The sequence below is a fragment of the Crinia signifera genome, chromosome 6 (genome assembly GCF_055691185.1).
Source record: "Crinia signifera chromosome 6, ASM5569118v1, whole genome shotgun sequence".
In the NCBI taxonomy this organism is placed as follows: domain Eukaryota; kingdom Metazoa; phylum Chordata; class Amphibia; order Anura; family Myobatrachidae; genus Crinia; species Crinia signifera.
Window position 1 is genome coordinate 35,424,665 of NC_139222.1, and position 15,266 is coordinate 35,439,930.

The following is a 15,266-nucleotide window of genomic DNA, read 5'->3' on the forward strand; positions in this document are numbered from 1 at the left end:
GTCGACCTAGAGCCATGTCGACCTTGGGTACAGTCGACCTAATGACTGTAGACCTAAGTCTGTTCTGACAGATGTACAGCTTCCTCCCAGTGATAGCACACACCTGGTATTATATTGCAGCCTGTGTGAGTAGAACAGCAGCTCCCCTGTAAGTGCCCTTATGGCTCACACCCAGCAATCACTACTATGCTGTTACTAGCAGTATAATACCTGGGGTTACCTGGTGCCAGCTGCAGCATTCTCCCCCCTGCCTGAGTGCCTGCCATACACACCAGGATAGGAACGTTTCCCTGGTAACACAGCTCCTCCCACTCTGCCCCACACAGGAAATACACTTTGGCTACAGCCGCGGAGAAGTCTGGGAGCTTCGTAAAAAGCATAAGAAAATGGCCGCCGCTGTATGAGGACACTGGGACATCACTGCCGGAATGGTAAAATCGGTAATTGTCTTGTATGAATGCATAGAGAGTTATGGGATGCGAGGTCACCGTAGATGATAGATTCCGTGCTGTATGTACGTAGTAGTAATAATCCATAACAAGTGTCCCCTGTCTGAGGGAGCGGCGGCCATTTTCCCGAAGACCAATTATTCCCGCGTTTAGCGGCAGCAGCCAGAATCTCGTCTCCTCCTTGCTGGGGCAGCGCTGCTGATCTTACCTGAGGCCTCTCACTTCCAGTAGCCACGGTGATTAAATTACATGGGACCGAGAGAAGACGTTGCTGTATCTGGCAGCAGGTGAGTATTGTGCTGTCCTGGTGTTATTATACAGGGGGAGCAGCCTGTGGTGTCCTCTTATACAGGGGGAGCGGCCTGTGGTGTCCTCTTATACAGGGGGAGCGGCCTGTGGGGTCTGATTATACAGGGGGAGCGTCCTGTTATACAGGGGGAGCGTCCTGTTATACAGGGGGAGCGTCCTGTTATACAAGGGGGAGCGTCCTGTTATACAGGGGGGAGCAGCCTGTGACATCCTGTTATACAGGGGGAGCGTCCTGTGGTGTCTGGTTATACAGGGGGAGCGTCCTGTGGCGTCCTGTTATACAGGGGGGAGCGTCCTGTGGCGTCCTATACCTCCCAACATGTTCCTTTCCAGGAGGGACAGAATGCTCTATTCCTGGACTTTCCTCTTTGTTTGTGATTGCCAGCACCTGTGGTGAAACACCTTTCTTATCAATTAACCTGTTAAAAACAGGTGATGCCAATAATAAATTAAGAGGGAAATCCAGAAACAGAGCATTGTGTCCCTCCTGGAGAGGGTAATGTTGGGAGGTATGCGTCCTGTTATACAGGGGGGAGCGTCCTGCGGCGTCCTGTTATACAGGGGGGAGCATTCTGTTATACAGGGGGGAGCGTCCTGTTATACAGGGGGGGAGCGTCCTGTTATACAGGGGGGGAGCGTCCTGTTATACAGGGGGGGAGCGTCCTGTTATACAGGGGGGGAGCGTCCTGTTATACAGGGGGGGAGCGTCCTGTTATACAGGGGGGGAGCGTCCTGTTATACAGGGGGGGAGCGTCCTGTTATACAGGGGGGGAGCGTCCTGTTATACAGGGGGGGAGCGTCCTGCGGCGTCCTGTTATACAGGGGGGGAGCGTCCTGCGGCGTCCTGTTATACAGGGGGGGAGCGTCCTGCGGCGTCCTGTTATACAGGGGGGGAGCGTCCTGCGGCGTCCTGTTATACAGGGGGGGAGCGTCCTGCGGCGTCCTGTTATACAGGGGGGGAGCGTCCTGCGGCGTCCTGTTATACAGGGGGGGAGCGTCCTGCGGCGTCCTGTTATACAGGGGGGGAGCGTCCTGCGGCGTCCTGTTATACAGGGGGGGAGCGTCCTGTTATACAGGGGGGGGAGCTGCCTGCGGCGTCCTTTTATACAGGGGGGGGAGCTGCCTGCGGCGTCCTGTTATACAGGGGGGAGCGTTCTGTTATACAGGGGGGAGCGTCCTGTTATACAGGGGGGGAGCGTCCTGTTATACAGGGGGGGAGCGTCCTGTTATACAGGGGGGGAGCGTCCTGTTATACAGGGGGGGAGCGTCCTGTTATACAGGGGGGGAGCGTCCTGCGGCGTCCTGTTATACAGGGGGGGAGCGTCCTGCGGCGTCCTGTTATACAGGGGGGGAGCGTCCTGTTATACAGGGGGGGGAGCGTCCTGTTATACAGGGGGGGGAGCTGCCTGCGGCGTCCTGTTATACAGGGGGGGGATCTGCCTGCGGCGTCCTGTTATACAGGGGGGGGAGCTGCCTGCGGCGTCCTGTTATACAGGGGGGGGAGCTGCCTGCGGCGTCCTGTTATACAGGGGGGAGCGTCCTGCGGCGTCCTGTTATACAGGGGGGGAGCGTCCTGCGGCGTCCTGTTATACAGGGGGGGAGCGTCCTGTTATACAGGGGGGGGAGCTGCCTGCGGCGTTCTGTTATACAGGGGGGGGAGCTGCCTGCGGCGTCCTGTTATACAGGGGGGGGAGCTGCCTGCGGCGTCCTGTTATACAGGGGGGGGAGCTGCCTGTGGCGTCCAGTTATACAGGGAAAGCATGCTACGGGGTCCTGTTATACAGGAGGAGCAGCCTGTGGTGTTCAGTTATAGAGGGGGAGCGGCCTGTGGTGTCCTATAATCTTTCTTTGGAGACAAATATTAACTACAATGAACATTGTAGCGCTATTATTTCCTAAAGCACTAATACTATAATACTATCACCACTAAAATCCATTTTGAATGCAGCTGCAAGGCTGATCTTCCTGGCTAGACGTTCGTCATCTACTGATCCGCTCTGCCAGTCCCTCCATTGGTTGCCTGTTTATTACTGCATTCAATATAAATACTTCTACTTATGCCGTGTTCTCACAGCGAGTGAGAAAGACACGGCTTTTACCCGGCATTAAAATGCCGGGGACTGCCGCGCTGGACCCCCATTCTCACTGCAAGGCAAATTCCTGGGTGAAGAAGTTCTACCCGGGAATTTGCCTTAAACACGGGTTTTTCGGCAGTGTGAATGGGTCAACCCGTGTATGCATACCCTTATCTCAGACACGGGTAAAAATAAGGGTTTTACCCGTGTATGAGATCCGGGTATGCGACCCATTCACACTGCCAAAAATCCTGTGTTAAAGGGCAAATTCCCGGGTCGATGTGCTAGACCTGGGTTTTCACATACAAAGCCATCACTCTGACTACACCGACTTATATCTCTTTGCAAAGTGCAACGGACTATGCTGTCCTATATAAGAAACTGTAAATAAACAATAAATAAATGTACCCATTGTTCTATCTGTGTGAAAACATAAGAGGCTGCTGTTGTGCCTCTATGTGGATTTATTTGACCATTTTATGTTACATGTGTGATGTTTATTGTAATAATTATATTTACGCCTAGACAACAGAGTATTGAGGATGAGACCCATCACTGATTCCAAGAGGATGGACAAGGACCAGAGGATACTAAAACTCACTCTGGAGATCATCTACCAGCTGACTGGGGAGGTGAGGGGATCTGGGAGTGTCACTGTGACATCACTTATATCTATAGTAATATTACAGGGACATGACTGGGGAGGTGAGGGGATCTGAGAGTGTCACTGTGACATCACTTATATCTATAGTAATAGTACAGGGACATAACTGGGGCGGTGACGGGATCTGGGAGGATCACTGTGACATCACTTATATCTATAGTAATAATACAGAGACTTGACTGGGGTGGTGACGGGATCTGGGAGTGTCACTGTGACATCACTTATATCTATAGTAATAATACAGGGACATGACTGGGGAGGTGAGGGGATCTGGGAGGATCACTGTGACATCACTTATATCTATAGTAATAATACAGGGACGTGACTGGGGAGGTGAGGGGATCTGGGAGGATCACTGTGACATCACTTATATCTATAGTAATAAAACAGGGACGTGACTGGGGAGGTGAGGGGATCTGGGCGTGTCATAGTGACATTACTTATAGCTATAGTAATACAGGGACGTGACTGGGGAGGTGATGGGGATTTGGAAGTGTCACTGTGACATTACGTATATCTATAGTAATAATACAGGGACGTGACTGGAGAGGTGAGGGGGATCTGGGAGTGTCGTAGTGACATTACTTATATCTAGTGTTCATTGTAGCAACCGCCAACTTTGAAAACCCATGCAGTTCCACTTCCCTGCCTGGGGTGTCGCTGTCTGCTGTGGTGTTTCTAGCACAGGTCTGGTTTGCATATCAGTGCTGATATACAGACCACACTGTGCTAGAAGCACTACAGCAGACAGCCACACCCCAGGTAGGGAAGAGGAACTACATGGGTTTTCAAAGTTGGCGGGTGCTAGAATGAACACTATATATCTATAGTAATAATACAGGGACGTGACTGGGGAGGTGAGGGAACCTGGGAGTGTCACTGTGACATCACTTATAGCTACAGTAATAATACAGGGACGTGACTGGGGGGTGAGGGGATCTGGGAGTGTCACTGTGACATCACTTATAGCTATAGTAATAATACAGGGAAGTGACTGGGGAGGTGAGGGAACCTGGGAGTGTCACTGTGACATCACTTATAGCTACAGTAATAATACAGGGACGTGACTGGGGGGTGAGGGGATCTGGGAGTGTCACTGTGACATCACTTATACCTATAGTAATAATACAGAGACGTGACTGGGGGGTGAGGGGATCTGGGAGTATCACTGTGACATCACTTATATCTATAATAATAATACAGGGACGTGACTGGGGAGTTGAGGAGATCTGGTAGTGTCACAGTGACATCACTTATATCTATAGTAATAATAGAGGGACATGACTGGGGGAGGTGAGGGGATCTGGGAGTGTCACTGACATCACGTATATCTATAGTAATACTACAGGGACATGACTGGGGAGCTTAGCGGATCTGGTAGTGTCACTGTGACAACACGTATATCTATAGTAATAATCAGGGCTATTTTTCAGCAGGCTTCAGCAGGAACTGAGGCCCTTATACTAGTTCACTCTTTCTGACAAAATATTTCTTAGATGGACAAAACCATGTGCACTGCAGGTGAGGCAGGTATTACATGTGCAGAGATAATTAGATTTGGGTGGGGTTTTACACCTGCCCAACCTGCAGTGCACATGGTTTTGTCCATTTAAGAAATATTTTGTCAGAGTGAACTAGAATAAGGGCCTCAGTTCCTGCTGGAGCCTGCTGAAAAATAACCCTGGTAATAATATAGGGACATGACTGGGGAGGTGAGGGGATCTGGGAGCGTCACTTATATCTATAGTAATAATACAGGGACATGACTGGGGAGGTGAGGGGATCTGGGAGCGTCACTGTGACATCACATATCTATAGTAATATTACAGGGACATGACTGGGAAGGTGAGTGGATATGGGAGTGTCACTGTGACATCACTTATATCTATAGTAATAATACAGGGACATGACTGGGGAGATGAGGGTATCTGGGAGGGTCACTGTGACATCACTTATATCTATAGTAATAATACAGGGACATGACTGGGGAGGTGAGGGGATCTGGGAGTGTCACTGTGACAACTTTTATCTATAGTAATAATACAGGGACGTGACTGGGGAGGTGAGGGGATCTGGCAGTGTCACTGTGACATCACCTATATCTATAGTAGTAATACAGGGACGTGATTGGGGAGGTGAGTGGGACTGGGAGGGTCACTGTGACATCACTTATATCTTTTTTTTTTTAATTCAGTAATTTTTATTGAGATTTTCAAGGTAAACAAACATACAAAATCCCGACATAGACATATATTATAGTGGACCAGACAACACATTTCACATATATCAAAATAAAGTCACAGGATATTAATGCAGCAGATAATGCATAGAAATCGTTAATGATACAGTGGTGTTTAGAGGTAATAATAGAACAAGGGGAATATGCGTGGATATAACAGGTAGGATCAGTACAATGCAGGATGAAGAAATACCTATTGCCCAAAGGCGCCATCTGGGCTCAAGGAATAGCGTGTATATACAACACGTATAATGGAAATAAACAACCACACTTGAATATAACCGTATAAAACCATTGCAAGTAAGGTAGTCATTGTTTCTTTTTATCATGACTTAATCAATTGTCTGGTCAAATCAAGGAGGTAGGAGAAATGAAATTAACAATACCCACCCAAAATCCCAAAGCAAACCTCCCCCATAACCCCCCACCCTGTACAACCCACCCCCAACTAGGCGTACTTGGTTCCCTTAACCGTACCCCCCCCTCCCCCCCCCCCCCCCCCAACTAACTAAACTACCTATCTAATCCCCCCACACACACACACACACACACACACGAAAGGAGAGTAGCCGGATAGTATCAGGGGCCAAATATATCAGGATATCTAAATATTTAAGATAGGTTAGATCTTAATAGAACACTCTAAAAATAGTCAGGACCGCTTCGCATATAACAACATTCAATGAGAGAAGTATACATAAGTACAAGTAATAGGTACATGTGATATTAGTCCGGCCAGCTTGCAACAACACGCCATGATGGTAGACCAGTGTCGTTCTCACTCCCAGACATTCCAGATGGAGGGAGCAATATAGATAGAGAATGGATGCCCATGACATGAGCCACCCAACACAAGCATGGGAAAGACAGACGAGGAAACGGCAGTGGCATTGTACAGTCCATCCATGAAGAAACAGTATCCTGTAATTTGGGCATATCAAATGGGAGGATCGTATGCAAAATGTAGAAAGTCTCAGGATTCATAGGAGAGGCAGGGTTGTAGCTGAGAGATATAGCGTTCTCACACCCATCATCACATACTCCATGGGTCCAAAAGAGGGATGTTTCATCCAAACATACAGCTTCAGGATAAGCAATCAATGTGGGTTTATAATAAATAGGCACAGCATTTATAGCCCTCTGGTCACTTTTTGCAGAGAAATAGAAGGAATCCAGTGCCGCCAACTTTAGAGATGCAGGAGTTGTAGAGATTGGAGTATAGTGGGTAACAACACCATCGCCAGTACCCTCAACATTAGTCCCATGGGTATGCGAAAGGTAAAATGAGTCTGAACATAAAATATCAGGAGCAGAAGGGGGTACATGCCTATAACAGGCAGGCACAGCATCCACATCCTCTCCACCACATAGCTCAGGTCCATGTGGGCGGGAAAGAGAATCCAAGTGTATTCCATCAAGTTTATGCAGAAGTCTCTGAGTAGAGGCATGCAGAGCCTGAAGGACCTGTTGCAGAGAAGTAGCCATGATTCGAGTCGGAAGCAGGGGGAAGCAAACCAACCGATACAGATGTAATCAGCGATACAATGGTGGTGGCTAGCACACCTCCAAGTTCACGTAGAAAGGCAGACGGTTGGGATTATATAGACAAGGAGCAGACCAACATGCAGCTCCAGGCACTCCGCAATGCACTCCCTGCAGAGACGCTGAAACAGGAGGAGTCAAGATGGCCACAGGTATACTAACGTCCAACAAAGGAGTAACACACAATGGTTAAAAAAAAAAAAAAGGGTCCAGTAGTACAAGCAGGATAGATGACGTCAGCACTCCCAATATATCTCCACTCACCGCTGCGTTAACCGCCGGGTATCTGTGTTGTAAAAGGAGAGGGATGCTCCGGCAGTAGATGACAGTAGCTTCAGAGCAGCCTCCGCCCAGCTCTGCAGCTTGGCGACCCCGCGAATCGGGCAAGATGGCGCCGGCTCCCCCGTGCAGCTCGCGGTAGCAAGTCTCAGTTAAGACTGCTCACCGCTCTCCCTGTGAAATATCCGGGGGGGTTAACAGCGCAAGCCGCACCCGCCCGCCGGGCCACCCAGGAGCAGGATGCCGTGCTTCTTATAAGTGAGCCGAGCACTGACGGTGCAGGTATCCAGACGCCGGAGTAGTAGAAGGCCGCAGTAGGTTTTACAACCGGCAGAGGCAGCGAGAGCGCACCAGCAGGGATAACGGGAGTTCAGCTAGAGGTGCACTGCTTAAATCAGGTTGTAGAGTCGCTAGGTGAGGCAGATCAGGATAGTTTATAGGATAAAGTACAGGAGCTCCGGGAAGTTGCTGCCTACACCCAGACATCACTTATATCTATAGTAATAATACAGGGACGTGACTGGGGAGGTGAGGACATCTGAGATTGTCAGTGGTATCACTGATATATTAATGCTACAGTGACCTGACTGGTGGATTTTGGGAGAGTCACAGTGACATCACTTATTGTAATCATAGATGGCCATTACTTACAGTGTATTCAATGATAGTGTATTTTCCAATACGCAGGGTTACATAGTAGTGAAGGAGACTTCCGTTGAGCATGAGACACCCAGTAGCCATCCTTGTGTGTCAGGAGGATTGAGCAAGACCCAGAGCCCCATCATGCTGCCTCCACCCCACTCACTGATACATGGGAGAGACAATGAGCTGAAGATCCTGGAACTCGCCAACAAGATCATCCAGCTGCTGACTGGAGAGGTGACTGCTGGGAACGGGATATTATACAGTAACACCGGGGGAGGTGACTGCTGGGAACGGGATATTATACAGTAACACTGGGGAGGTGACTGCTGGGAACGGGATATTATACAGTAACACTGGGGAGGTGACTGCTGGGAACGGGATATTATACAGTAACACTGGGGAGGTGACTGCTGGAAATGGGACATTATACAGTAACACCGGGGAGGTGACTGCTGGGAATGGGGCATTATACAGTAACACCGGGGGATGTGACCGGAGAGGTGACTGCTGGGAATGGGACATTATACAGTAACACCGGGGGATGTGACCGGAGAGGTGACTGCTGGGAATGGGACATTATACAGTAACACCGGGGGATGTGACCGGAGAGGTGACTGCTGGGAATGGGACATTATACAGTAACACCGGGGGATGTGACCGGAGAGGTGACTGCTGGGAATGGGACATTATACAGTAACACCGGGGGATGTGACCGGAGAGGTGACTGCTGGGAATGGGACATTATACAGTAACACGCGGGGGATGTGACCGGAGAGGTAACTGCTGGGAATGGGACATTATACAGTAACACGCGGGGGATGTGACCGGAGAGGTGACTGCTGGGAATGGGACATTATACAGTAACACCGCGGGGGATGTGACCGGGGAGGTGACTGCTTGGAATGGGCCATTATACACAGGGGAATGTGACTGGAGAGGTAAATGCTGGGAATGGGACAATAACATCAGACATTACTATATTTTTATAGGTTCAATGTGAAGCTTTGTCTGATATTAAGGAAGAAGAAATTACTGGAGAAGAAGAGATGGACGTGACTGACATTAAGGCAGAAGATACAAATGGAGAAGAGATATATGTGACTGTCATTAAGGCAGAAGATACAGATGGAGAAGAGATGAATGGGACTGATCTGAAGATAGAAGAGTCTTCTGTGTCCGATAAGGAAAAAGATACGGAGACAGAATATACATATATGACGGGTGATCAGCAGTGGAAGGAGGAGGAAATCCCTACAGATATCAGCACAGGTGAGGAATTATCACTTATTACATATTTTCCTTATTCTACTAATACAGCTTTCTCTTATCCTACACCCTCCTCTGTCAGACTAAACCAATGAAGACAATGCATCTTTTAAGTGGGGGAGTCCAGAGCCATCCGCCCCTAATATACTCCTGCTCTCCCCTCACATCATGTCTCTGTGTGTTACCAGCCCAGAGATCTGACCAGTCTCCTCCTCCACACTCTCTGGTGTATCTCATACATCATTAGCCATCAGCCCCTATTATACTCCCGCTGGAGTAGTGGTAACCAGTGACCAGGACATGCTGCCAGTATACCCCACAGCTACTGTGCTGCCACGTGTATAGTGTGTGAGAGAGAAGTGACTGGCTGCACAGTGTCACTGGCTTATGTGGGTTCCTGTCCCATAGTACTAGCTGGGCAATGTGTAAGCTGCGGTAATGTTACTCCCTCAGTCTGAATGTCTCCGTGGCTGGGTCTATGCAGTCTGCTTGGTGATCACTTTGTATTATATACAGACCACACTTGATCTGTGTAACAATCACATTTGCCATATGTACATATAGAATTGTAATGGGTCCACACAATTCACATTGGGGTGGAGGTGGTAGGTTGTTCGGTGCACCAAACAGTTAAACTGCTTAGTCCCAGGATGCTCCGGTCCACCTCCCTTACATCCCGCACCCTGATATGTTATACTGGAGAAAAAGAAGACTCTTTGTGGGGGCACTCAGTGCATGTACATGCGTATAGAATACCTATTATTACCAGAGAATGTGGTAAATGGCTATCAAAATGGTGATACTATTTAAAATTTAACTTTTAATATTCACGTTTTAATATAGATAGGTAATTAACACAAGATATACTATTAGATTACATACAATTTAGATACACAATTAAAGTTAAAATATGCACTGCAACTCATAATTATGTCACTGTCTGTGAATAAAGGTTCATCAAAGAACAGCCTTATGAGTCCTTGCTTCAATTTTTATATCGGCTATATAGGCTGAGAATTCATACAGATCGCAATAGCTGTATTCACTAAAACATTGTGGTTCTTTCTGATTATTTTGGCAACAAAGTTTTGATGCTAGGAGCTGACAGGCTCTTATCCCAATTGTATCACTAGAATAAGGGGACACAGATTGCCTCAAATCAGCATTATTTTGTGGTTTTAGTGAATACAGCGATTGTTATCTGTATGAATTCTCAGCCTATTTAGCCGATATAAAAATTGAAGCAAGGACTCATAAGGCTGTTCTTTGATGAACCTTTATTCACAGACAGTGACATAATTATGAGTTGCAGTGCATATTCTTGTTGAGAAAAACTACATCAGATGAGACTTAAGTTGCAATTACACTGGAGGGACAGCAGGCGGTGCTGTCACATTTGTGTTTGTGTGTCTTACAGTCTGTGATGTATGTATATACTTGTTTGTTGTTGTTTCCTGTGTCTGAAGGTTACATGAAGGAGAAAGACAGATGCAGTATGCAGTGAAAGTTATTCATGTACAGTTACCTTGTTCTCATTACAAGTTCATGTTATGACCAGTTCCAGTTTATATAAAACCAATCATACCACAAAGACCTTTCCAGTGTGTGTCTACTGAATGAAGCTTGATACTAAAGGTGATCCTGACTGCGTGGGTAAAACTCAATTGCCAACAGGTTATGGGCACAGACAAGAGGATCCCAGTTACCAGGAGTAAAGCTTACAAGGATTAAGGCACCAGAAACATCTCTGAGAGATCTGCAAAGCAACTGTGAGTAAACCCAGTATTACAGTATAACTCAAGGGGAATAGCAGATAAGCAGAAGAGATGGCAAGCAGCACAGATCTTAGACTTGCAGTAACCAAGCTGTCTAATGATAACTACCAACTGTGGAAATTTAAAGTTGAAATGCTGCTGACTAAAGATGATTTGTGGGAAGTACTGGACAAGTTAAAGGATTATATAACAATGGCTACAAATAAATTTCAAAGAAATCCACTAGTGTTTCGTAGCGACAATGGAGGTGAATTCACAGGTCACAGAATAGAACACTTCCTGAGACAGCTCGGTATAGCGCACCACAAGACCGTACCCTATTCACCGGAACAGAATGGGGTAGCTGAAAGGAAGAATGGGACTCTGACAGAAATGATCAGATGCATGTTAACAGATTCAGGATTACCTGACAAATACTGGGGTGAAGCCGTAATGACAGCCACGTACTTACAAAACAGATTATTCTCAAGAACAGTGGAGAAAACACCATATGAGTTGTGGCATGGCAAGAAACCAAATGTGAAACATATAAGAGTCTTTGGATGTAAAGCATTTATGTACATTCCAGCAGAAAAACGAAGTAAACTGCAGAATCGCGCAGTAGAAGGAATCTTCGTTGGATACAGTGAATGTTCCAAAGGATACAGAATTCTGAATCCAAAGACAGATAAGATTACCATAAGCAACAGCGTGACCTTTGTGGAGGAACTAAGAAATGAAGTAATGATTCCAGCCGATCTGGATAAAGAAGACACCGCTGACTCTAGTGACACCACCACAACAGATACCATCAAAGAGGTTGAAGTCGGTCTGGAACCAATTACCAAAGGTATGGAAGAGTGCACAACAGGTGAATTAAGGTGCTCGAGCAGAGAGAACAAAGGCAAACCACCAGTGCGTCTCTCATATAAAGCTAGCACCACTAGTATATGTGAACCCACATCCTGGGAAGAAATATCTAACTTACCAGAAAGGGAAGCTGAGAAATGGATAGAAGCAGCAAAAGAAGAAATTAAATCCATGCATGACAATCAGACATGGATACTAACAGAACTGCCATCAGGAAGGAAAACCATAGGCAGCAAATGGACATTCAAAGTTAAATACAACACAGATGGAAAAGTGGAGCGATACAAGGCCAGACTAGTAGCCAAAGGATACTCGCAAAAATATGGAGAGGACTATGATGAGACATTTGCTCCAGTAGTAAAGCACACAACCATCAGGACATTGCTTACAGTAGCAGCCGCAAAGGATATGCAAGTAAGACACTTCGATGTAAAGACAGCGTTCTTACATGGCGAGCTAAAAGAGGATATTTACATGGAACAGCCACCGGGTTTCAAAGACCCTGAAAGACCAGACCTAGTGTGCAAGCTCCAGAAAAGTATATATGGTCTGAAGCAGGCGGCAAGAGCCTGGAACACAAAATTAAACGAAATCCTCATACAGGAAGACTTTGTGAGAAGCAAAGCAGATCCCTGCCTATATTTCAAGAAGATAACTGACAGGTGGATCTACCTGTTAATCTATGTGGACGATCTTCTAGTATGTTTCGAGCAAGAAGGGGATATAGTGGAATTACTGCAGATCCTGAATAAGGAATTTGAAACAAAAGACCTAGGAAATATAACACACTATTTAGGTATTCAAATATCAAGAGAAGGAAACTGCGACTTTACCTTAAACCAGAAACAAAAGATACAGGAAGCCAATGAAGAGTTTGGGATGCAAGATGCAAAACCGGCAAGTACTCCCATGGAAACCAACTACATAAAGGAAATGTACAATGAAGGTACATCATTACCAGATAATCACCAATACAGAAAGGCAATAGGAAAATTGCTGTACATTGCCACTAGGGTGGCCAATCCCGGGATCGAAATCGGCGGGATCCCGGGATTTGGCCCTAAAAATGCCGGGATTTGAATCCCGGGATTGGATCTTCGAATCCCGGGATTGCGGGATTGTCCTGCGCATGCGCAAATCTAATGTCGGGCAGTGCTGAGACCAGATCAGACGCTACCCGGCTTCTCCCAAACCCCGGCGCGCTGCTCTGCGGCTGCGTGCAGCATGACCTGATGTCAGAGGTCACGCTGCGCAGCCTGTCTGTGGCTCCGTGCCCGGCCACCGCCCGGTACCCGTGCCGCCTTCACTGCCGCCCGGCTACTCCCAAGTCCGCCTCCAGTCCACCGCTGCCTAGCTCCCGCACATCTGCAGGCCTCCAGACCACCCGCACACGGCCCCCAATGAAAAGCCGGCTTCTGAACATCACTGCCCGCCTCCCGCAGCAATGGCCGGGTGAGTTAGACTGGGTTTGGGGGGGGGACTAAAGTTTGTCATTCTATTGACAAACTCAATCCCGGGAATCCCGGGATTAGGCATTTTTCAATCCCGAATCCCGGGATTGGCATCCCTAATTGCCACTATTACCAGACCTGACATCGCTACAGCAGTATCAACTCTAAGCAGAAAGGTCTCCAAGCCAAGTCAGATGGACTGGAATGCTGTGAAAAGGGTAATACGTTATTTGAAGGGAACCATTAACTTAGTGCTTAATCTTCCAGCAAGCAGAAATTGTGATCTGATTGGATACGTGGATGCAGATTGGGCTGGAGACTCTAATGACAGAAAGTCTACAAGTGGACACATATTTCTACTTGGTGAAGGACCGATCAGTTGGACAAGTAGGAAGCAATCATGCATTGCACTTTCTTCAACAGAAGCAGAGTATGTATCAGCAGCTCAAGCAAGTAAAGAGCTAATATGGCTAAGACAATTGTTAGCTGATTTGGGACAGAAACAAGTAGAATCTACAAAAATCTTTGAAGATAATCAAGGATGTCTTGCATTAGCTCAAACAGAACGGGTAAATCCAAGGACCAAGCACCGATGTGAAATACCATTTCTTGAAGGATCTACAGGAACAAGGTCTTCTAAACTTGGAATATTGCCAGAAGAGATGACTGCGGACATTCTCACCAAGCCATTGGTTGGAGAAAGACATCACAGACTATCCAGAAAGATGGGTCTCGTGGATCAAGCCTCATCTGTTGAGAAGGGGTGTTGAGAAAAACTACATCAGATTAGACTTAAGTTGCAATTACACTGGAGGGACAGCAGGCGGTGCTGTCACATTTGTGTTTGTGTTTGTCTTACAGTCTGTGATGTATGTATATACTTGTTTGTTGTTGTTTCCTGTGTCTGAAGGTTACATGAAGGAGAAAGACAGATGCAGCATGCAGTGAAAGTTATTCATGTACAGTTACCTTGTTCTCATTACAAGTTCATGTTATGACCAGTTCCAGTTTATATAAAACCAATCATACCACAAAGACCTTTCCAGTGTGTGTCTACTGAATGAAGCTTGATACAGAAGGGGATCCTGACTGCGTGGGTAAAACTCAATTGCCAACAATTTTAATTGTGTATCTAAATTGTATGTAATCTAATTGTATATCTTGTGTTAATTACCTATCTATATTAAAACGTGAATATTAAAAGTTAAATTTTAAATAGTATCACCATTTCGATAGCCATTTACCACATTCTCTGGTAATAATAGGTATTCTATATGCATGTACTCATGTACATGCACTGAGTGCCCCCACAAAGAGTCTTCTTTTTCTCCAGTATAACAAATACTTATCTCTGACTCTGGGGAGCACCTCCAACCTATAAAGAGGTTAGATCTAAAGGCTTTCTTCCCTTTAAAGAAGGAAGCTTTTTGAATAACTTAACATAACAGGATTTGGATCTTTTTGAATTATTCACTCCACTCCAATAAAAAAATTATGGTAATAATCAATAAACAGTGGAGTATCCAGTGCGGGACCCAAACAGAAAAACGTATCCTATATCCCGCACCCTGACTAAAGGACAGCAGATTAATTTGGGGTGGTTGGAGCTGGTCACCATTACTACAGGGCCGCTTCAGCAGACATAAATTCAGTTTTTTTATGGGCTCAGCGTGCGCTGCAATAAGAAGTACCGTCCACGCCGCCACTTTTACTAACCACGCTG

General features: G+C 46.7%; 1 protein-coding gene across 6 annotated transcripts in view; it reads left to right on the forward strand.

The window, feature by feature from the left end:
- The first annotated feature begins 358 nt into the window (after positions 1-358).
- The window catches only part of LOC146007524 (uncharacterized), a 40,324-nt gene continuing 25,416 nt past the window's right edge, over positions 359-15,266 (forward strand). For 3 of the 6 annotated variants that reach the window (XM_083145956.1, XM_083145960.1, XM_083145959.1), the window contains exons 1-4: positions 386-440; positions 3,359-3,465; positions 8,245-8,436; positions 9,192-9,471. In XM_083145956.1, coding sequence (XP_083002082.1) covers positions 401-440; positions 3,359-3,465; positions 8,245-8,436; positions 9,192-9,471 — 619 coding nt within the window. In that variant the 5' untranslated portion in view covers positions 386-400. The other 3 variants (XM_083145957.1, XM_083145961.1, XM_083145962.1) reach the window with 3 other exon arrangements.